The 22,092-nt window shown below is 45.0% G+C and overlaps 1 protein-coding gene across 1 annotated transcript in view; it reads left to right on the top strand.

Moving 5' to 3' along the window:
• Window positions 1–371: 371 nt before the first annotated feature.
• Window positions 372–22,092, top strand: part of EGLN3 (egl-9 family hypoxia inducible factor 3) — a 28,001-nt gene continuing 6,280 nt past the window's right edge. The window contains exons 1-2 of the mRNA XM_008526304.2: window positions 372–1,103; window positions 21,026–21,145. Of these exons, the coding sequence (XP_008524526.1) occupies window positions 747–1,103; window positions 21,026–21,145 (477 nt within the window). The 5' untranslated portion in view covers window positions 372–746. The remainder of the gene's footprint in view (window positions 1,104–21,025; window positions 21,146–22,092) is intronic.

Here is a 22,092-nt window from a genome sequence, read left to right as displayed (position 1 = left end):
CCCGGGTCAGACAGCAGAGGAAAGGGGAATAAGGAAAGGCACCAGGTAAAGCTAGAAGGAGATCTCTGTTTGATATATATATTTGTTCCTGGGTTTATTATTTTGTGACCAGCCCGGAATGTGGCAGTCAACTATGCTGGTAATTTTATTTACATTTTCAGGTTGGGATCCAGGTTTTCAAGTTTGTTGTGTGATTTTATGCAAAACATATGCAAATCGCAGCATTCTAAAAATTCCGTCTGTTTTCCAGCCCCTCCCCTCGTCATGAACAGACCAGGCTGGCGCCGCGTTCTCCGGGCTCCTCTCGGAGCGCGAGACCCTGCGGGGCCGACGGGCCGGGGGAAGGGCTGACCCGGGGGCGGTCCCGGGGCGGAGCCTGGGCGGGGCCGGTGACGCGCAGAGTCGGCCGGCTCCGGGGCTGGACCTCAGCCTCTCCCGACCCGGGCCGCCGCCGCGCCAGTGGTGGCTCCGCGTCCCCAAAAGGGGCCCTCCGACTCCTCGCTGGTCCAGTCCGGCGCCGGGTCGTGGAGCCCCGCACAACTCCTGCTGGTCCCCAAACGGGATCCCTCCTTCCCCGAGTTGCGAGCAACTTTCCCCTCTCCCTGTCGCTGCGGTGGCTCGGGGACCGTAGCCGCCGCAGGTAGCTGAACCCGGGCCACGCTCCCCGCGCCTCGGCTGCGCGCGCGTCGGTCGCTGCTGCTGTGGGTGCACGCTGGGGGTCCGGCGCGCTCGGCTCTGCGGGCGAGATGCCCTTGGGACACATCATGAGGCTGGATCTGGAGAAAATCGCCCTGGAGTACATCGTGCCCTGTCTGCACGAGGTTGGCTTCTGCTACCTGGACAACTTCCTAGGCGAGGTGGTGGGCGACTGCGTCCTGGAGCGCGTCAAGCAGCTGCACTGCAGCGGGGCCCTGAGGGACGGCCAGCTGGCCGGGCCGCGCGCCGGCGTCTCCAAGCGGCACCTGCGGGGCGACCAGATCACGTGGATCGGGGGCAACGAGGAGGGCTGCGAGGCCATCAGCTTCCTCCTGTCCCTCATCGACAGGCTGGTCCTGTACTGCGGGAGCCGGCTGGGCAAATACTACGTCAAGGAGAGGTCCAAGGTAGGATGTGCGCGGTTGCCGCGCCGCTCCTGCAGCCCGCGGGGACCGGGGGCACTCGGAGTCCGTTTGTCGCCTTCGCAAGGCTGCAAGCAAACTTTAGCTTTTAATCAAGAAGCAAGAAGTTAGTCTGATTCTCTTTTCCCCCTCTCCTCTGAGCGAAAATCCATGCTAAGGGTCTCAGGTATATAATTATAATGGCCTTCTCTGTTAACTTTGAAATAATGGCTCTGGTGGCTGGTACAAGCCGGACAAGCTGTGACTTTTTGGTCGAAGATATGGGAGGTTCTCGAAGGTCCAAACGAGAGACAGGTGATTAGAAACATTGTGTATTATCCGAGACACACGTGAACTCGTGATCTTAAATGTCTACTTGAAAGTCACATAACATTGCCCTTCAATTACGTTCAGAGCTGATGCCTACAAAAGCACTCTTAAAGAATTCTGGAGACGGTGTGCTTTTGCGAAGTGGCATTTGGTTTGTGAAGTTTGGCAGGTGCGGGAAGAGTTTGACCCGTGAAAGAGTCAAGCTCCTCTTCACTTTTGAGAGCTGCCCTTGGCTTGTTGCACCCAGGACACTAGTTAGATCATCTGCTTGACTGAAAATTCTCTCCTGCTGCTGAGCCCTACACCGCGCCACCTTCCCTTTCCTAACTATCAGTTGATGGGAAAATCACTCAAAAACAGCCAGTTAAGTGATCAGGAGAGGGTAGTCAAGTACCTCTGGAAAGAAACCGTGTTTTTGTTCACACAGTCAGAAGTGACTCTCTGGGTGGTAGTTTATCTTGGAAACGTTTCCAGGTAGATTGGCAGAAATATGGGAACATGTACCACCGTGATGTTGGTGCGTGTACATTACTTTGGCATAGACTAGCTGATCACTGTCTTTCTCCATATAATCCAGCCAGCTTTCCAGTGGCAGTTCTGAGTAATTTGTACTTCTTTTATTGTGGACTGGTCAGGGGGCCCTCAGACCTCTAGGAACTTTAACACAATGAGGCAAAGCCTACCAGTGTGAGAAGGAAGGTGAACAGTCACCTATGTACCATTCTTTAACAACGTTTGTGGTATTTCTCAATTTAAAATTGATCTTGTGATAAAACATATCATTCTTCTGTCTTTTGTCTCATAAGCTGCGAGGAACACTCTTTATTAGCGGCAAGTGGTGGAGACTGGACGTGTGTAGAAATGAAGGGGTGGGAGTGGGTGAATGGGGAGAAGTAGATTGCTGTGCACCTTTCAAGCCAGGAGGGCATGAATAGAATCCCTGAAAGCATGCTATTAATCGGATGAAAATAGACTAAATCTTAAAAGAAAATGGGGCTTTCTAAATTTTACTTTGATTTGGGGAAAATTCAGTTAGGTGGACTCTGTAGAAGATTGATGTTAAAATGTTTCTTTACTCTTCTTCCATCGTTTTGGTGGTGGCTAAGAGCCATTTGTCTTGATTAGTTTTGTTTTGCATTAACTGACCTTGCCTGTCTCGGGCAGGCTGGGGGAGGGGAATGGCTAGCCTCCGTGTGGCGAGGTGCTTGAGGGTTCCAACCTGGAAGAGCAGATGGCTTCTTATCAGTTTTTTAAAGTTTCTTTTAAACTTAAGTGTTAGGAATTCCACCCCCCACGCCCTCCTCCCAGCACTCTAGGAACAGAATTTGCTCTGAGGGAAGTCAGAATGAATCGGTAGAAAGAGGTCACTAACATCTGAAAGTTAAGGATTTCCATTTAGCTTTGACTTAGTAGACAGTGGTAGGGTTTTAGGCTAGAATTTAACTCCTCAAATTGAATGAAAAGCCCTGCGTATGTCGGGCTAAAGAAGAAAAACGATCCGTAGATAGGACTCTTCAATTATGGCTTATCTTCCCGGTAGAACAGATCACTTTTCAGCTAACTTTTCAGTTAACCCTTTCAGCAGGTGACTGTAAATTGAAAAGAGAAAATTCATCTTTTGTCCACTGAAGAGATTTCTTCCATACCCAGATTTCCAGCTTTCCTTCGGCTGTTTTGGCACAAAGCTCTTCATTCCTGCCCTTTAGAAAAATCACCTCTCGACTGGGATCTTCCCTGGCCAGCTAAACCAAATGCAAGCTAGGTTGAGCAAACAATTATTACAGTGAAAAATAAGAAAAAGCTTGATTTGTTTGTATAAAGAAGTTTCCTTAGTAATGTCTTGTGGCCTTAGGTCTCTTGTATGAAGTTCATTATTAAAGCATTGCAGAAACACTTCCAGATTTATGTGAGTTTCACCCTAATTTAACCTTCTTATTTACTTCTCTGCCCTCAGCTGAACGCCTTCCTCTGTGCTGCTTCCTTCAAGCAGGTTTTCAGTAAAAACCAAATTTTTAAAAGGCAGAATTTGTGCATTTATTTTAAAAATTTGTTTCAACTTTTTATTATGGAAATTTTTGACGTAAGTAAATGTGGAGGGGCTGGTATAATGAGCTTCCATCACCCATTTTCATATACATTTATTTTAGAGCAGTTGTTTTTAGGTACTTTAAATTTCTTGGGGTTATGATTATTAATGTGTTGATCCTAATTGAGTATTTTTTTTCTAGACTTTTAAAGATCCTTGAATAATGTAATCATGCGCTTTATCTGAAAGAAGCAATAGCAACAGCATTGGGAATAAAATAGGAATGTATACTGGACCTAAAATTGAATTGTGGAAGCGTATGGAAAGCAATATTAAAGGGTTCCCCCTCGCTGCCAAAAAAGTTGTCACTGGTCAGAATTTATCTACGTCCACTTTGCTGGAGAAAAATCCAAAGGAGCTGAAGACCCTTTGGGAAAGTAGTTTCCTATAATGTACAGCAGTATGGCGCCCCCTAACTGCAAGCATGGTCATTGCTCTCAGACAATCGAAAGATTTCTTATCTAACTCCCTTTTGGAGAATTTAGACCGTATCCAAGATAAACATTGGTTATAATTTGCTGCTTTTGCTTTGGCTGCCTAGATCAGGAAAATGGCTGTTTTCCAGAGAACGTGTAATTTACAGAACCAAAAGTCCTTCTGCTTGGAGCATCTCACTGAAGACTCCCTAGCTTGTAACTCTGGTGATACTAACTACCTTTTCATAAGCAGCTTGCTCTGTCTGGAACTGTGCTAAGCACTTTACAAACACTGTCTGTCTGACTTGGTCTTCAGAACCACCATCTTCAGCAAACTAAGTGATGAAATCATTTGCCCAAGGTCACAAAGTTGGTGTAAGAGGCAGTCTATCATAGGGGTTATGGGGCTTGGGGTTCCCAACCTTGTGGCCTTAGCTAAGTTACTCCGTTTTCACCAAGTGTAAAGTGAGGGATAATACTGTCTTAAAGCTTTTTTGGGGGAAGGGCATTACATAAGATGATGTGCGTAAAATTCTTAGCAGACTTCTGAGCCTTCATAAAGTTATGAGCCTGTAAATGGGCGACTTGGGATTGAACCCAGTTCTATCTGACTCCAGAGTTTGGGTTCTTGACTGTTAGGCTCCTGCTTTTCATCCTTGCATTTATTTAGCAAGTGTCCGCTCAGTGTGGGGTGCTGTGCGTGGGCCGGGGACACAAAGGTGACCGGGCATGACGCCTGCCTCCCAGAGCTCACATACACATGGACTTCTGAATTGTGGGATCCTCTAGTTCACACTTGATTAATTCTAAGGCTTAAAAAAAGAAAAACAACAAAATGCAAACTCTGAAGCAGGTCAGTTAAGTACATTTGAAGAAGAAAACGGAGTGCAGTGCTAGTGTTTTCCTACTGTTATTTGCAGGAAAAGTATTGTTAATAAGCTTGGTTGTTAGGGTCCCTGCCGGAGTGGTTCTGGACGATGGGGTGGTGGGGGTTGTATTGTGAACAGACAGATCGGTGCTCCCCTGGAAACAGTGCTGCGACGTGATGAAACAGCAGTAAGTTATGAATAAAAGAAAATGTGTTGCAAAGTGGTAGGTTTGTTCCTTTGTTGTTTAGCAATAACAGTTTCGGCCCACCCGAAATCACATCAGGAATATCCATTACTCAGTGGAGCTTAACATGGTTGCAAACTACTTGAAGCAAAAATGGGATAATGTATTTTGAAGACCAGGATCTCTCTTGGTATCCACGTGCAGGAAGTGCAGTCAGCGTTCACAGAATGCTGGAGCCGTGACCTGGGAACCAGAAAGGCCTTAACATCCAGGAGTGCTGGCATGTTAGTTCTTCTCTGGCCCCTTCTGGCCTCCCTCTTTCCTTCTTTGCCTGTGCTTCTCTGCTTTCCCTCCAGCTTTTACTGCTTTTTCTTGCACATGACTCAAGGTGGCTGCCGCACAGTGGCTGCCTCAGCCGCAGTTTGACATCCTCAGAGTCTTGACTACCATTCGAGGCTCCCTGTTCTCATTCCCTGGGAGAAAGTGTGATGGTCTCACTTCGGCTCAGGAGACTGATCAGCCTTGGTTGGGGTGGTAGTGGAGCATGTAGTGTGGGTGTCACACATGTGTCACACGTACGGTTGCTGGGGCCCATGAGAGGTGCAATTCTTCGAGCCTGGGGTTCGAAGAGTTTGACACCATAAAAGGTGTCTTTACAGTTAAAATCTTAAAAATCTTTCTGTGCTTGAAGTATTTTAGGGGGAGGAGGCACTGAGTTTGAAGTGCTGGAACATCTTTCTGTAAGGATGTGAGGATTCCTATAAAAGGTTTTGTATTTAAAAATAACTTAGCTCTTGGAGGAAGGAAATTAATCCAAGGAAATAATTTACAGAATGCAGCCTCAGTGACAGTGAAGTAAGTTCCTCCATTGGGTGAGTTTTCATAGTCTTCTTTGTCTATTTTGTTGAATGACACTTGGGAACAAAGAAAAGAAGGTGGGGTGTGTGTGTGTGTGTGCATGTTTACTTTATAATTTCTTTTGTTCCATTTTGGACCATTGGCCACTCCAGTACAACCTTATCTGCTTGCAGTGAAGTGGGAAATCGGGGGTATTAATTTAATTTATTCATTCACAAATCATTAAATGTCTTCCACTGTGGTAAACGTGTATGTGGATGAGGAAAGGGAGGTGGAACGAGATTATAAAACCATCTAGAGGTACAAACTTCCAGTTATAAATAAGTCACAGGGATGTAATGTACAGCATAGAGAATATGTCATAATATTGTCATAACTTTGCATGATGACAGATGATAACTAGACTTACCATGGTGATCATTTCGTAATGTATATAAATATCGAATCAGTATGATGTACACCTGAAACTAACATAGTGCTATATGTCAGTTATACTTCAATGAAAAATAAAAGAAGTAAGCTGAAAGTCGAGTGGTGTGAAATAGTTGTCACCAATTTTGGTTTCTCTTTTTCTGGTTAAACAGTCCTGCTTTTACACTGATTAGTCATTTTTGTTTCTCTTCTTCAGACTTTCTCCAGGTTCTCTATTTACTTAAAATGAAGTGACCAAAATTATACAGGACTTTATTTCCTTTTTTTTTTTTTTGAGGAAGCCTGGCCCTGAGCTAACATCCGTGCCCATCTTCCTCTACTTTCTATGTGGGATGCCTACCACAGCATGGCTTGCCAAACGGTGCCATGTCCGCACCCGGGATCCGAACCGGTGAACCCCGGGCCGCTGAAGTGGAACGTGCGAGCTTAACTGCTGCGCCACTGGCCCGGCCGCTATACAGGACTTAATGATACAGGTTTTTAGAGCTAGAGAGGTATCAGAAATCACATTCATCAATCCCTCAATCATTCAGCAGTCAAGTCATTTTTATATTTGGAGAGAGGAGGTCTCGAGAAGGGATTGAAGTGGGTCTCAGGCCTGAGCAAAGGTGCTTTAAAGAGAGGGGCTTCCCTGGCTGGGGTTGCTCCATAAGTCAGGTAGATTGGGAGACGCGGTTGGTAGGTTAATTCAGATGTATCAGCATTTTATTTGGGAATCTTAAATATCATTCTGACTTGAAATTGATAAACACCCCTTAGGTGGAATTATGTAGCTTATCTGTGCTTTGGACTTTTGGGGGTTATGAACTATTTCCCTTTCTGACCTTACTCAGCTCAAGGAAAAATTGGAAATTCTTCCCTGATTCTCAACTCTGGCTAGAAGAATTTCAGATTTTGTAGATAACAAGCAGCCTTGCATGTTACAACTCCATCCTGAAAACACACCATGTATGGAAGATGTCTCTGATGAACTTCAAGTAGGCGGTGGGGTTTAACCCATAATGAGCTGAGCACATCTGAGAAGCATCCCTGAGCGCCCAGCCTCCTGCACACCCAGCATCCGGCGAGTCAGGTTAAAGCTCAGAGGGCCCCTCACCCGTGCTCAGTTTGGCAAGACCTCTGCTTTTGATTGATCTTTGTGCCTCTAGTAAATTAAGTGACATTCTGACCCATGTCTATTGAACACCAAGGAGCAGCCTGCAGGTTAGCACTATGGGGCAGGTTGTGAATACTTTGTTAATTATGGCAGCAACAGACTTGATGATTCCTTTGTAGCTGTTAACTAATGTTGCTCTGAGAAATGGGTGTCGTTTTTTCTCTAGGGTTTGTCAAATGCGCATGTCCTAACAGTAATGATAGTTCAGATGTGTTCTGCTGGGCAACTGCCAGGGGTTCCCAGCGGGTAGCCGAATCCAGAGGCACTGGAATTGTAAATGCGACAGACAAATCATTTTACAATGCCAGACTAAGGAATTCAGCTTTGGCAGTTGGCCAGGAGCCGTTGATTTGGCTCAGATTCAGAGCTGTGTGTCTGTTTGCCAAGCACGATTAGTTAGCCTGCTTCATTGTACATAGAAGGGTACCCTGTTTCCCTCGATTATTTCAATCTTAAACCAGTGTCGAACTTACTTTAATTTTGTATCTTCTTTTGATAGTGATTTGTTGGTGAGTTCCTCTTCTTGCTTGTGGTGAGCTGCTGGTGACTGAGTGTCTCCCCCCCGACCCCCGCCGTCCCCACCCAGTCCCAGCCTTACACACACGTGGGTTTGCAGTTGTACCATGCAGGTTTTCAGATCCTGTGCTGGACTCCTTCACTGCCTCCTCACCCTGTCCTCACTGCACAGGAGTTCACCCTCATTAAGTCAAGCCAATGTTTGATTCTTTAGGAGAATAATCAACATTGATCAACACTTCTCAAGTTCTGGAGTAAAGGTATCTATCCCATATTAAATATTACTTTTCCGTCCAAAATGAGGCCAAAATACTATTACCACATAAAAATAATTCCAAAATACAAAGATTCAAGTAATAGGATAGTAGTCTTGATGATTTGCCAGTGGGAAGAAGACAAAATGAAAAACTCAATTCCAGGGGCCGGCCCCGTGGCCGAGTAAAGTTTGCATGCTCTGCTTCGGCGGCCCCGGGTTTCGCTGGTTCGTATCCTGGGCGTAGACATGGCATCGATCAGCAGGGCATGCTGAGGTGGCGTCCCACAGAGCACAACCAGAGGCACTCACAACCAGAATCTACAACTATGTACTGGGGGGCTTTAGGGAGAAGAAGAAATAAATAATAATAATAAAATCTTAAAGCCAAACAAAACTCAATTCCGGGTGTCAGTGACGTCTGTTTTTGGTTCTCGTAGGGGGACTTGAGGTTGTTTTGAGTATTCCGAGTAATACTCATCTATCTGAGCACCGCTTAGAAGGAGTCGACTGTTTTCAACAGTCTGAACTTCGTGTGGAGCTGGCTCTGTCCCCCAGACGCATGGAACAGAGATGCTGCCCGTGCCCTCCCTCCACCTCCGTTCCCATTTCCACTCATCTGTCTGGTCAACCTGAGGACGCTTACTCAGAAAGCTCAGTACCCCACACAGAATGGACAGTGAGTCTTTCTTTTGGATGGCTTTTTTCCTACTCATATTATTTTGTAGGTTAATTTGAGTGATTTGAGTGAATAAATAACACCTTTTTAAAACAAAAAATCTTGAAGATTCAGGCAGGAACAAGCAATATTATTGGTCAAAATTTGGCCTATTTTGTGCTGTTGTGGCTTTTTGGGTTCACTGTGGAACCTCAAGTTTTGTCTTTTTTAGAACTAAATTTTATTTTGCTTTCCAGTAGAAATCCTTGAGGAGGGAAGTATTTTAAAGAGACGTACTTCAACCATAAATCCTCCTGCCTTTGGTTCCCCCTTCCCCCTAGAATCTATTTCAGTGTACGTTTGCAAGGGTATATATAAGTGGTCCAAAACCCAGCTCTAATCATGCAGTCTCCATGCTTAAAAAACCCAGCTGCCCTCTCTCCCCATTGTCTACTGTACACGCTGTGAACTTCTGAGCATGTCATTTAAGGCCCTCCACAGCTGACCCTATTTGACCCCATCTGACCCCATCTGACCTTTCTATCCTTAATCTCCCGCTGACTGCCTTCCTTCCCTCCCATTCCCTGAAATGCTAGAAACTGATTGCCAGGCATACTGAGCTTCCTATTGTTTTCTCTTCAAAATCCATCTTCATGCCTTCTCCGTGAAGTCTTCCCTTCTGCTCCCTGGAACTCTGTTGGTGGCTTAATCCAGGCTGCTCTGGTACACTTATTTATTCGGCTGCTTACCCTAGCCTCGCTTTACTTATAAATCCTTGAAGGCAGAGACTCTTGGGCTTGAAATATACTTTTAGTGCCTCGAACAATCCTTTACAATTCATACGTGCTTATTGACTTAATTTCATCTTCAAAAAGAACTTTGATTTCAACGGATGTCAGGGTGTCAAAAAAGCTATAAATAATTTGTTAGGCCAAAAAAAAAAAAAAAGAGGTTTTGCAGCATGGTCCCCAAGTTGATGCCAGAATGTTTAAATATTTTATTACATTAACACGCTATGAGGGACTATCTCAAAGGAGGGGCTTTGGCTTTCTAAGGTTTTTTCCTCCGTTCTGAAATTCTCTGCTTGGCCCTAGAAAGGACCAGAGTCACACACAGATCCTGGCAGCTTCTACGTCCAGGTCTGGCTCACAGAAGCCCGAGAAGCCTGGGGCCAGGAGGCTAGAGCCCCTGGTAGGCAGTATCTCGGGACCTCCTTCTCCACTTCTTTAGGAACAAGGTTGATTTTTAGTTTTAATTTTAACTTAATGTAGTCAGCACCTGCTGCTAGGCACTAGGATCAACATTTCGCCTGGTATCTCGTCTCACTGCCATCTTGGGCAAGTCAGTTCTCTGAGCTTCCCTGTCCTCATCTATAACGCGGATACAATAATAAGGATCTACCTCCAGGATTCCAAGGAATTAAATGAAAACTGAGGCTAAAGTTTCATCTGAGAGGGCAAATAGGTGGGTTCAGTACCTCTTATTGGATTCCCGCAGAGAGCAGACTGTACCAACAGTTACACCCTGACGCTGACAGGACCCGATCCTCAGCAATGCTACAGAGTTACAGCTGGAACGTGTCCTGCAGGCTGGGCTGTAGGGCTCGCGCTGTAGAGCCTGTGCCAGGAGCCGCCCCAGGAATTCCTCTCGCTTCCTGCTCTCCCTCCCACCTCCTGTACCCTGAATTAACTCGTGCAGCTGACTAATTGACCTTTACCCTTTCTCATTTAGGGTGAGGCATAGCGTACAAACTCTTGGTTTTGCCACGAAGTAGCCACAGTTTGCAAAGTGTAGTTGTTGGACCAGCAGCATCAGCATTACCTGGAAATCTGCTGCCAATGCAAATTCTTGGGCTTCTCCCCAAACCTAGTGAATCAGAAACTCGCAAGTCCTCCAGGTGATTCTCATACGTGCTAACATTTGAGAACCATTGAATAAGATGAGTAAGAGGAGGCTACGTAGGGCTGGTGCTGTATCTTCCTACCTGATATTATTGAGAAAATCGGAGTTCAATCAGTTGATCGGATCTGAGCTCATTCATTGCGAAAACGAAAAAATGTAAGTGTTTTCAGTTCATTTGGGACATTTGTGAGAAAAACCCACCACCTATTAACATGTTAAGTACACACACGTGCACACAATTTTTGTATTATTTGTACCAATAAAGTTAATTTTCCAGAACTAGAATTAGAGCAGAATTTGGAATTGATTCTCTCCTGTTGTGTTGAATGGAGGGGAAAAGTCTTTGTTAATGACTCAGAATTGCTCCCCTTCGTGTATCCAGCATGGAGTGCTTCAAGGAGTGCAAGCTGAAGGCACAAGGAAGGATGGGAAAGAATCCTAGTGACTTGGGATGAGCACAAACTGGAAAACAGCGCCTTGTAGCAGTTGAGTCTCTCTGTATTGAGCATCTATTATGTGCTGTGGACCGCACACAGAAGCCTAGGGGGGTTTCTGGCCCTCTGGGGTGAGATGGCTGCCTGAGGGAGGCCCAAGAAGGCTCAGGTGTGGGGCTCTGGGGGGAAAAGCTGACAAATGAATCCAGCTTGACTGGAATCAAAGGTCTGACTAGGTTGAGGTCAGATCACAGCTACCACTTGCCTTTTCCTCCCTCTGCATGGGGGGCCTTGATTTCCCAGTTAAGGGTTTGAGCCTGTATTTGGTAAGCCACGAGAATCATTGGAGCGTCTTGCATTGTTGAGTCGAGGGAAGACAATTTCGTTCATGGGCGGTCTGGAAATAATAGCACCTGTTTTCAGTTAACAGTTTTTTCCTCATATTTTAGAAGCAGGGTTTAGTGGCAGAAAGACCACGCTTAGTTCTATGATGTCCCGAAGTTACTTTGTGTCTCTGACTCTGTTTCCACATTTGTAAAATGGGGCTTATATCTGTCTTGGAGGAACATGGGGACAATTAAATTAACCATCCCTGCTCCCTAGACTCAGAGCCAGGCACTCCTTTATTTCCAGTCCCTTGCTGCTCCCCAAATAGTTTGTACATTTCTCTCGGAAGAACCTTTTTACTTTCCTCTAAGAGGTCTTCTGGATCTCGCCCCTCCTGCAAGACACAGTGGGTGTATACTCAGTGTCTTCTAATTTGTGTTATTTTAGAAAGTTTGGCCTTTGGTGAATTCTCATTAATGTGGTAGAAATAGAGATAAGACGTCTCCTAAACAAGCTTTGCATCTGAGTAAGGGAAATTTATCTCGTCCCTGGGAGTCCTTTGAATTTACCAGGTGCTGGATCTTGTCTTCCCAAGGGAAATGCACTCATGTATTTCCTTTAAAATTTTTTCTTCTAACTTTGAAACAAGCCTGAAAACCTTGGCAGGTGTTGACCTGAGCTAATAAGGAAAGGTCCTGGAGAGGCTCACTTCCTTCCCTAGAAACCCGGGCGGGCCGGGGAACGGCAGCCTGGAGACGAGGCATGAGCTCGTTGCAGACCAGTCGCCTCGGAAGCGGATATGGGCCCTGCAGGCACCACAGAAAGTTGAGAGTGGGGTTGAGTGTCCTGTAGTGGGAGTAACCAACAAAGACACCTTGGACAGCTGATGCTTAGGGAGTCAGATACTTCAAGCAGAAGCGAAGGAAGGTCTTAGTTCCCTCAAAAGTGGGGTGGGTTGGTTCATGTTCGACATTAGATCAGCGTGATGGTAAATCATGACCATGATGAAGGCCTCACACTCTGCAGTTGGACTGAGTTCGACAAGGCAAGTTACCTACCCTCCTTGTGCCTCAGTTTCCTCATCCGTGAAATGGAGATAATAATGGCTCTTGCCTCTTGCGTTATTAGGAATTTGAATGAGGTAACATTTGTGAAGCACAGAGAACAGTGTTCGCACGTAGTAAGCACCATACCGAAGTTTGCTTGGTCCATAAACGTGCCCACTGAATTTTGTGAGCTCTAATTTTAACCAACTTGCTGTGTGTCATTTCTTTCCTTCAGCAGATATGTTTTTCCAAGGGCTGAAATGCAAATGTAAATACAAGATCTGGTTTCCTGGAAAGTTCTTTAACTTTATATTTTCCAACATAGTTGCAGAGTCCGCTGTTAATACTCTTAAAATTCACTGGGAATTGCAGGTAAAGTGTTTTCCTGGTTTTTCTTATCTGAAGACTATTGGCTTCAAGGTATTTTTCATGACGTGTTTTGATAGGTGACTATTTTTTTTTTTATATTACCCATTAATAAAACCTTGTCTCCTCAATTGTAAGTTATCATGGATTCCCTCAAGTATTTTAGGATTCATTTCAGATGAGAGTTTACAGACAACCATACTGAATTCTCTGACAGTCCTGCAGTCTCAAACATTCTTTTTGTCTGTTAGGCTCAGAGCCGTTAGAGAGCTACAGGTTTTCTTTTTCTAAGAGGGCTGTTTCTCACATCAAAAGAAGTTAAATATTGCGAATTCCTACCTCCATCATTGCCTTAAGGATTACTCCTGAATGGGTTTGCATAGGAATAAGATAACGCCTAGGTTCATATGATAACTTCCAGGGTTAATGACTTCTCCTGAAGGCGTGTGAGCAGTGTGACTCAGGGGGGATGGCTGCTGCTCACCTTCCCCCTAACCAGGAAATTCAATGGGACCATATGTGTAAAGCGCCACCATAAAGTGCCACCTGGACTACGTGGGTCTTCAGAATGGCAGCCATTATGATTTGGGGAAAGGTATCAGAATGGATGTGGTTAAATGCCTGTTTTAATGTCCTTACCCCTGGGCCTGGCCGACCTTTGCTGATTTCATAATTGCAAGGAAGTCCTTATTAAAAACATTTCTCTGGTAACTGGAGTGGTGACGGGGGCGGGGGGCTCTCCTGTGCCCGTTCCCTCTGCGGTCTGCCCCGCGGTGTGCTCTCGGGTGTGGGCTGGCTGCCACCCTCACGCAGCGCACGTAGCCCTGTCACTCAGCCGTCACTCTGCTGGCCGAAAGCCAGGCCTCCCTGGGAAGGGCCGCCTTCCCAAACCCAAACAGCCTGTATTGATATGTCGATGTTCCCGGGCCTGTTTACTGTGCTTAATTGCAGGGCTCTGGCTGAATCCCCTCCAACGAGAGGAATTAACCACAATTCAGAAAGGAATGATAATAGTCTCTTTAAATTCCTGGCCTTTGAGAGTTTCAGTGGCTTCTTGCGGGAGGGTGAGTCACTCAAGTTCATGCATGAAGTGCAGGATCCTCTGGAATAGAAGCTTGGTCTAGTACAGCTAGACTTTACAGGCCTGTGAACCTTCTGTGATTTTATGAGGACTTGTGTGTGTGTGTGCGTGCGTGTGTGTGTGCGCGCGCACGCGCGAGGCCAGCTCTGTAATGTAAGAGTCTCAAGGAACTGTTATCACTGAGCTAGGAGAAGTTTCCAGCGTCTGGGTAGTTGTTGATGGTTGTTTGCATGACCCTGAAGCTAGGACCTCAGAGTAGACTAAAATGGTGAAAAGGTCGACGTGAGGACAGGTCTCCCAGTGAAGATGGCAGATCCCTTGCCCTTACGGGCACGATGCTGTTGGGGGACCAGAAGGGCCGACAGACCCCCCTCTCCAGAGCAACTGAGAGGGCTATAACTTCTTTTCATTCTCAGAATTACTGAAGTTCCTGCATTGCTACAAAATTCAGGTATGGGGGCGTGAGGATTATTGTTCTAAATTGGAGGTGAGGTTATAGGTAGCAGTGTTCTGGGTACCTAGGTTCAAAGAGGAATTTTTAGTGTGGATTTAGGGCAAATGAGGAAGGCAGAAGTCGTTCTCACTGTAGAAATAGAATAGTAGAAAACATTTTAATGAATGACTTGGGGTTTGTTGAAAGGCTTGCCTACCTGACAGATGTCTGACTGTCATTCTGAATCTGAATTGTCTGGTCAGATGCTGAAACTTTGGGAAGGGGAACCTGGTAGCTGGACACAGCTCATGTTATTGCCCACCAAAAGCCTATTTCCCATTTCCCCCTCATTTTGTTACTTCAGCCTTTCACTAGAGGCACCAGGAGGAAGGAAAAGCTAGGCTTGCTCTTAACCAGTAAGATAGATAATAAGTGAGATGCCAAGATAACTTGGTAGTTTGCACAAAGTTTCCTACTTTTTTCTTGAAAGTGCTTGCATGATCTACAACTGATTTCTTTATGCCAGTCTAGGTGAAGTTAGAATGAATACATAAAAATCCTAAAGCATTTTTTTCTCTTTTTGTTTTTTTTTGAGGAAGATTAGCCCTGAGCTAACATCTACTGCCAATCCTCCTGTTTTTGCTGAGGAAGACTGGCCCTGAGCTAACATCTGTGCCCATCTTCCTCTACTTTATATGTGGGAGGCCTGCCACAGCATGGCTTGATAAGCAGCATGTGGGTCTGCACCCGGGGTCTGAATCAGCAAACCCCGGGCCACCGAAACAGAACTGGCAAACTTAACTGCTGTGCCACCTGGCCGGCCCCTTAAAAAACTTTTTATGCATCTGAGCTGTTCGTCATCACATGACAGCTTACTTTTTGGTTCAATGTCATAGGAAAGATGGGATGGGCAGCAAAGTGAGCTTTGTTCAGTGGCATTTTCTTGAACTCTTGGAGAAAGCCTTGCACAGTTGCTATCATCTTGTAAAGATGCCTTATGAATATAGTGCTTTAGGAATTTAAGTGACAATGGTGGGTCCCACAAGATATCCTTGAAGATTACACACTCCTGAACAGGGAAGATGAAGAAAGGCTAAAGCAATAATTCCAGTTTGCTTTCCATGTCCTCTGGATTTAAATTCGTTGCCCCTGTGAAGGATTTTTGGAGTTCTCTTATCTCACCCCTTGTCGGAGCCAAGTGGAAAATAGTGGAAAATGACATTTTGGCTTAATTTATCTTTAGATTTTTTTTTTTTTTTGGTGAGGAAGATTAACCCTGAGCTAACATCTGTGCCCATCTTCCTCTATTTTATATGTGGGACGCCTGCCACAGCATGACTTGATAAATGGTGTGTGGGTCACGCCTAGGATCCAAACCTGCGAACTTGGGCTGCCGAAGCAGAGTGCGCAGACTTAACCACTATGCCACCGGGCCGGTCCCTAGATTTTTTTTTAAAAGAGCAAAACTTGCAAAGGTCATTCTTCTTCTGGTTTTTCTCTCACTCCAGCCTCTCCTATGGTGCACCTGCATATAGCAGTTTGAATTCTTAAAGATTTTTTATTTTTGTTTTTCTTTTTAAAAGCACACCATATGTGCCTTTTTTCCACTTACTAACAAACCGCCCACGCCCCCTGATGAATTACCAAATAGTGTCCCTTCCTCATGGATGCCTTTATGAATATGGGACATAAAGGTACAACCGTGGGGCTGCTCTGCTCACTGTCCACATTAAATGTAAGTGTTAAAATATGTGTGAACACAAATGTCCCAGAAAAATAAGCCTGGGAGTATAGCCTTCAGCTCCTCCACCTACAGCTGATTAGAAACATTGGAAGTTTGTTACCTAGGCTGTTGTCACCCGAATATAAATTAGACTCATTTCTGGCCAGAAAACTTCGGCTGTTACATTCTCCACTCTGATGAGTTGCTAGGCTGTTTCTCCAAGCCGAAGAAGGTGCGTGGTCTCATGTCTTTCTTCTCAAGTCTTTACACATCTAATTCGCTGCACAGTAAGCGTCTTATGATGGAGAGGAGAAGGATCTGGGGTCCCCATTGCTCTGTCCAGAGCAGACATGAGGGAAGGAGTAGAGGGGAGGGAGGTGTGGAGGAGGCGTGTGGAGTGCGGATGGCGCTGGAGGATGGGGCTGTGCCTTGGGACAGGAAGCGTCTGAGCCTGGTGAGGAGAGACGGGGACGGTGCCCACTTGGAGCTCCAGAGCTATTGCAGAGTAGCCTGACTTCTTAGGAGACCTCAGACGGCGATCTCAAAATTCGACAGGATGTATTTTTTGTGGCCCTGATTTAAAAATTGGGGTCAAAAATATTCAGGACAGTTTATATACAGATCCCGTTCGGTTGCCTGCTACTCTGCTAAAATCTGAAGATTTTGTAACACTGGGCGCTCACTGCAAAGGGCAGCAGATTCCCTGGTGTGGTAGCATCGCACGTAGTTCAGAGTTCTGACACATAGAAACCTGATTGGCTACAGGCATTTAGGTTACTTGCCAACGCCCAAAGCTGTTGGAGTTTGCCAGCCTGGATTTGAAGTCACAATGCACTTAAGTAGAATTGGATTCCTGAAGGGGAGACATTCTGGAGCCCCAGGTGGGGGGAAGACAACGAGCATATCATCAGGTTTAACAATAGCCAACGTTAACCAGCAGTTAGTGGGTGCAGGCCTGCACTACACATTTTAATGGGTCGTCTCCTTATTCCTCATAAACCCATTTCACAGATGAGAAAACTGAGGTGTAAAGAGCTTAAGTACAGGTTATTCTGTACTCAGGTTGCATTTTATTGAAAGTATGTTCTGCTCGAGACCATTCATAATTCAAAACAAATCCTTACAAATTTTGCCTGGTATTTCTGCTTAGCAGGTAGAGGGGGCTAGCATTTGGCAGTGGACCGAAATACCAGTTGAAAGGTCACTCAATCAGACAGCTTTGAAATTATGCTATTCTTGACAATTTTTAAAAATGGATTCACATTTATTGCAAATTTTGCAAATAAAATGAGAGCATTAAAATCAGCATTTTAATTTACTGAGTTAAAATTCACGTAAATGCCACCTTATTATAACTTGTTTAAGGTCAAGTCATACTAATGAATCTGACTCCAAAGTCATGAGAGATGTAAAATACAATTCTATAAAAATCTCTTGGGGCCAGCCCGGTAGCGCAGCAGTTAAGTTCACATGTTCAGCTTTGGCCGCTGGGGGTTCGCTAGTTTGGATCCTGGGTACGGACACGGCACTGCTTGTCAAGCCATGCTGTGGTAGGCATCCCACATATAAAGTGGAGGAAGATGGACACAGATGTGAGCTCAGGGCCAGTCTTCCTCAGCAAAAACAGGAGGATTGGTGGCAGATGTTAGCTCAGGGCTATTCTTCTTCTTCAAAAAATCTCTTGTTGATTGTTGTTAGATAAGTGCTGAGTCTAACTGGAGGCTGGGCTGGGGCACGTGTACCCCTTCCCAGCTGTGGATCTAAAATGATCGTCATTGCTGAATGGACAATGGAGGTCACCGACACCAACTTTTTGAAATGGTTTATACATGCGATCTAGCATTGGAACGGACATCCTGGACTTTAATTTTTCAACTTTACCTTTGGGATTAATGAGACATGGTTTTTTATGAAGCCAGCTTGACAATAACTGTAACAGATCCACTGTTTTCCACCTGTGGCATTTGGGGAGCAGATTTTGTGACTTGGATTTGGCTGTATATCTGTGGACATCTTCAGAGAATCCGTACATGTGTCCTGCCTCAACGTGGCCGCCTAGGTGTCTGGAGCACACATCTCTGGTCTGGAGCCAGCCTGGGAGGGGTTCACCCCTCTGCTCATTTCCTTTCGCTACAAAGCTGTGGAGAGGCCTCTGGGGATGGTGGGAGGGGGGTGTCCACGGTGAGGTCAGAGGAAGGAATGGTGAATGCATAAGGGGACCTGTGGATTTATCTGTACATCCAAGAATAGGACTATATTGTATAGTATATGTGCTATTGTAGGTCACACTAACATGTTATTAAACCTCAGTGAATTTCAAATATTAATCCAGTCAGGAAATTTTGGCAAATAAACAGTCTACAGTAGATGTGGCATCCTTCCTATCCTCCTGATCAGTGTCATTGTTAATTGCCTGGCATATTTATCACATGATCATTGAAGTAGTCTGGCCCCCGTTCTTACTGTTCTGAAGCATTCTCCTCCTTTATACCGTCTGAATCCCTTCCTGGACTCGTTGAGGTCTCGATAGCAGTGCGTTTGACCCGATCAGTTTCCGGGGTTTGTTTTTGCCCCGTGCACAAATTGGCACAGAAATGTGTGACTCGTCATTGAAGTGAGGCTTGCTTCTCAGTGCATCCTTAGCCTCCTGGTTTTGGACTGTGTCAAAGACCAATCAGTAGTTGGGAATGTGCCCAAGCCAAGACCCATCTCCAATGGCTCTTGTCCAGAAAACACTGATAAAATTGGCCTGTGTCATTTTGACAGGCCCACCGAGGCCCACAATGATTTCCTTCCATTGTTTCAGACTTGATGCTGTGGCTTCAGGAACAAGGAGAACGGGTGAAGATTCACTCTGGCCAGAAAAATTCTCTGTTCCTCTCGCTTAAGCAGTCAGATACTTTGCTGACAATTAGGAGTTTTAGCCTCCTAATAAATCCCCTGGAATGTGCTAGCTCCTTCTCTGTGTGTGTTTTATAAATGCTGCAATTTGTAAGGACTATATTGTTATGAGTTTGTATCTGTTTTTTCAGTGTTTAAGCTGAGTGCTGAGGCAGATAAATACTTCACAGTGCCCTGAGGAACTCTGTTGCGTTTTCTGGGGCTGATGCTTAGATCAAGTCTTAAATCTTCTCGGACTTTCAGAGGCCATATAACCCAAGCCCCTCTTTATACAAAAGAAACCGAGCCTGGGTTCACACGATCAGTTGCAGAGTGAACTAGATGGCAGGCATCCAGACCACTGACCTTTTCCTTAGAGTGGAGCTGTTTAAGAATGTAAGATTGTGTAGCGTTGATGGAGCACTTTTTCTTTTCAAGCCTTCACAGTGGGGAGAGGCTGAGATGGTGGGGAATCCAGGCTGTAATTGTTTGTGGCTTAAGTGACTTTCATTATTGGCTCAGTGGTGGCTCTTAGAATCCTAATAGCTGCTTCCAGGGATGGGTAATTACCGCATCCTCATCCTCACAGGTGACTTCTTTTATCTCTTCTTCCCCAGCTAGGCCCATCATTTCTGTCTGCTGCCAATCACCTTTCCCCAAGCCATCCTTTGCTTGGTGGTACCATCATTTGTTAAATCTTGATTGCAGTAGCCTCAAAATTCCACCTTCTGGAAGATGTTCAAGCTAACAGCCTAACTTCAGCTCTAAGACGACATTGCATTCATGTTTTAGATGTTCAAAGGCAGGATGTGGGGATTGCTAGCTGAATGGGGGTATAAAGTTTGAGAGAGATGGTGATTTAAGCTTTAAGTTCATTGCAGAGCCAAGTGACCGTTCAGCCTTATTATTCCAGTATGCAGTGTGTGTGAAGCCTTTAAAGCTCCATGCCTAGTTCAAGTTTTCAACGCTACCATGGGAGTGGCCCCCACAGCATCGAAGCTGATTCATGGAGCCATTAGAGCACAGCTTTGGGCCTCTACCTGACTGATCCTTTAAGCAATGAGACTGCCCTGGCATTTATAAGGGAAAGTACAAACTGGATTGCTACCTGCATGTTTGAAGAGAGGTTTTTAAAATGACAGAAATCTCTATTGATCTAGGTAGAACGTAAACTTACTCTTTAGAGGAAAGAGTCATTTGCTAATTCATTTATTTATTTATCTATCAGATTTTAAACAGACACCTTCCATGTGTCAGGCACTGTTCTAGTAGAATACATCAACAAACAAAACGGGAAAAATAGCCCTTTCCTCATCTTCTGTTGCCAGTTCCAGTAGTTCCAGTATCTTTCCTGCATATATCTCATGCCTATAAAAATATTTTAGAAATAGGGCAGTGTCCTGTGAAAAGAACTAGCTTTTTGCACTTTGCCTATATTTCTCTACTCCTTGCTGTAATTTTTCCATGGAACAATTAGAGATTTGTTACTCTCTTAATAGTAATCCGCTGATAGTAATTTCCAGAAGGATTGTTGGTATGGCTTCCTCCACCATTGTTCTAAGACAGTGGGTGATTCAGTGATTCGGGAGTCCTTGTTGAGTAAGCATAACCCCTAAACTCCATATGGAGCGATTCTGAATTTGTGGGTCTAGGGTGGGAACCCAGAACCTGCTTTTTCCAAAAGGAGCATTGAAGAAAGCTCCTAATGACAATGTAGATGCGTTACTGTCTAAAATGTTTTAGAGCTATGGAAATATTGTTGACCCACTTTCCACTGGGCTGAGCCATGTGGTGTTACTTGGCTGTTAATCTTACATGCTGAGGAGTCCAAATTTATGTACTGTACCTGCAATTAAGAAGCCAGCAGCCACCTATAAATGTCCCATAGCACCCAAGGAGACTGTGTTACTCAGCTGTTCACCAGTGGGAGAAGGTTGTTTCAGCTTTGTTAACCAGCTTTCTTGGGATTTCTCCATAGGCGATGGTGGCTTGCTACCCGGGAAATGGAACAGGTTATGTTCGACATGTAGACAACCCCAACGGTGACGGCCGCTGCATCACCTGCATCTACTATCTGAACAAGAATTGGGATGCCAAGGTACTTTGGAATAATGGGAGGAGAGTGTGGGGTTAGAAACTGTAGGAAAGGAACTCAGATGACTCAGAGATGGGTTAGGAGTTCATAATTCCTGCTGATAAAGCTTTTCTATTTTACGTTTTCCTTTTTCCCCTCCCATGGTATTAGTACTTAAGCTGATGAGATGAAAATAATGGATATAAAGTTAATTTGATGGAGGGTACGTAGGGTCGTTATTAGGTTAGAAGAGAATTTCTTATTTTAGGAATGGCAATCAATGTTTTTAGTCTAATCCAGAGCTGAGATGACTGTCAATGCAGAATAAGATATATACTTTTCCCTTCCAGCAGCAACATTGAGCGGATTCCACAAAAATAGAACTGTGGGCTATAAAATCATCCCCAAGCGAGGTTTCCCACACAGTCCGTTCTCTTGGGGTGATACATCTCATTGGTGGCTGCTTGCCATGGTTTACTACAGTTGTGAATGCCAGAGGCTTTATGGCTGATTTTTATATTTTGGAACTTATAGATAGATAGCGATATGAAGTCTGGTTCCACGCTTACAAACGTTTGTCTGGAATTTGTATGCTTTCTGAAAGTTAAGGATGATTTAGGAGTCTGAGAAGTCAGAGAACTTTTCAAGCTTATTTGGCTTTTGGACCTTCTGCGTCTCCATTTCCTGTTCATTAGGGCAGATGCTAATACTGCAGGGATATTTTATCTGGGGTCAGAAAAACTAAAGCTGGGAAGCCAGGGAATCAGTGACAAGGCTCGTCTTTTCTCCCTGTTTGGTAACATGACTGGACTATATTCCTTAGTTGTCCTGTAAAATCTTGAAAGGTGATGTTGTAGGCAAAAGAATAGAGTTGTCAGATCAGTGATAATAAATTGCAAAGTTTGAAATCGTTGAACAAATATTTGAGTGCCTGCTAGAGCCAGGCCCTGTGCTGTGGGGGGACCCTGAGC

Source organism: Equus przewalskii, chromosome 1 (assembly GCF_037783145.1).
Source record: "Equus przewalskii isolate Varuska chromosome 1, EquPr2, whole genome shotgun sequence".
Lineage (NCBI taxonomy): Eukaryota > Metazoa > Chordata > Mammalia > Perissodactyla > Equidae > Equus > Equus przewalskii.
Note: the sequence above shows the minus strand (reverse complement) of the source record. Positions and strands in the feature narration are given on the sequence as shown.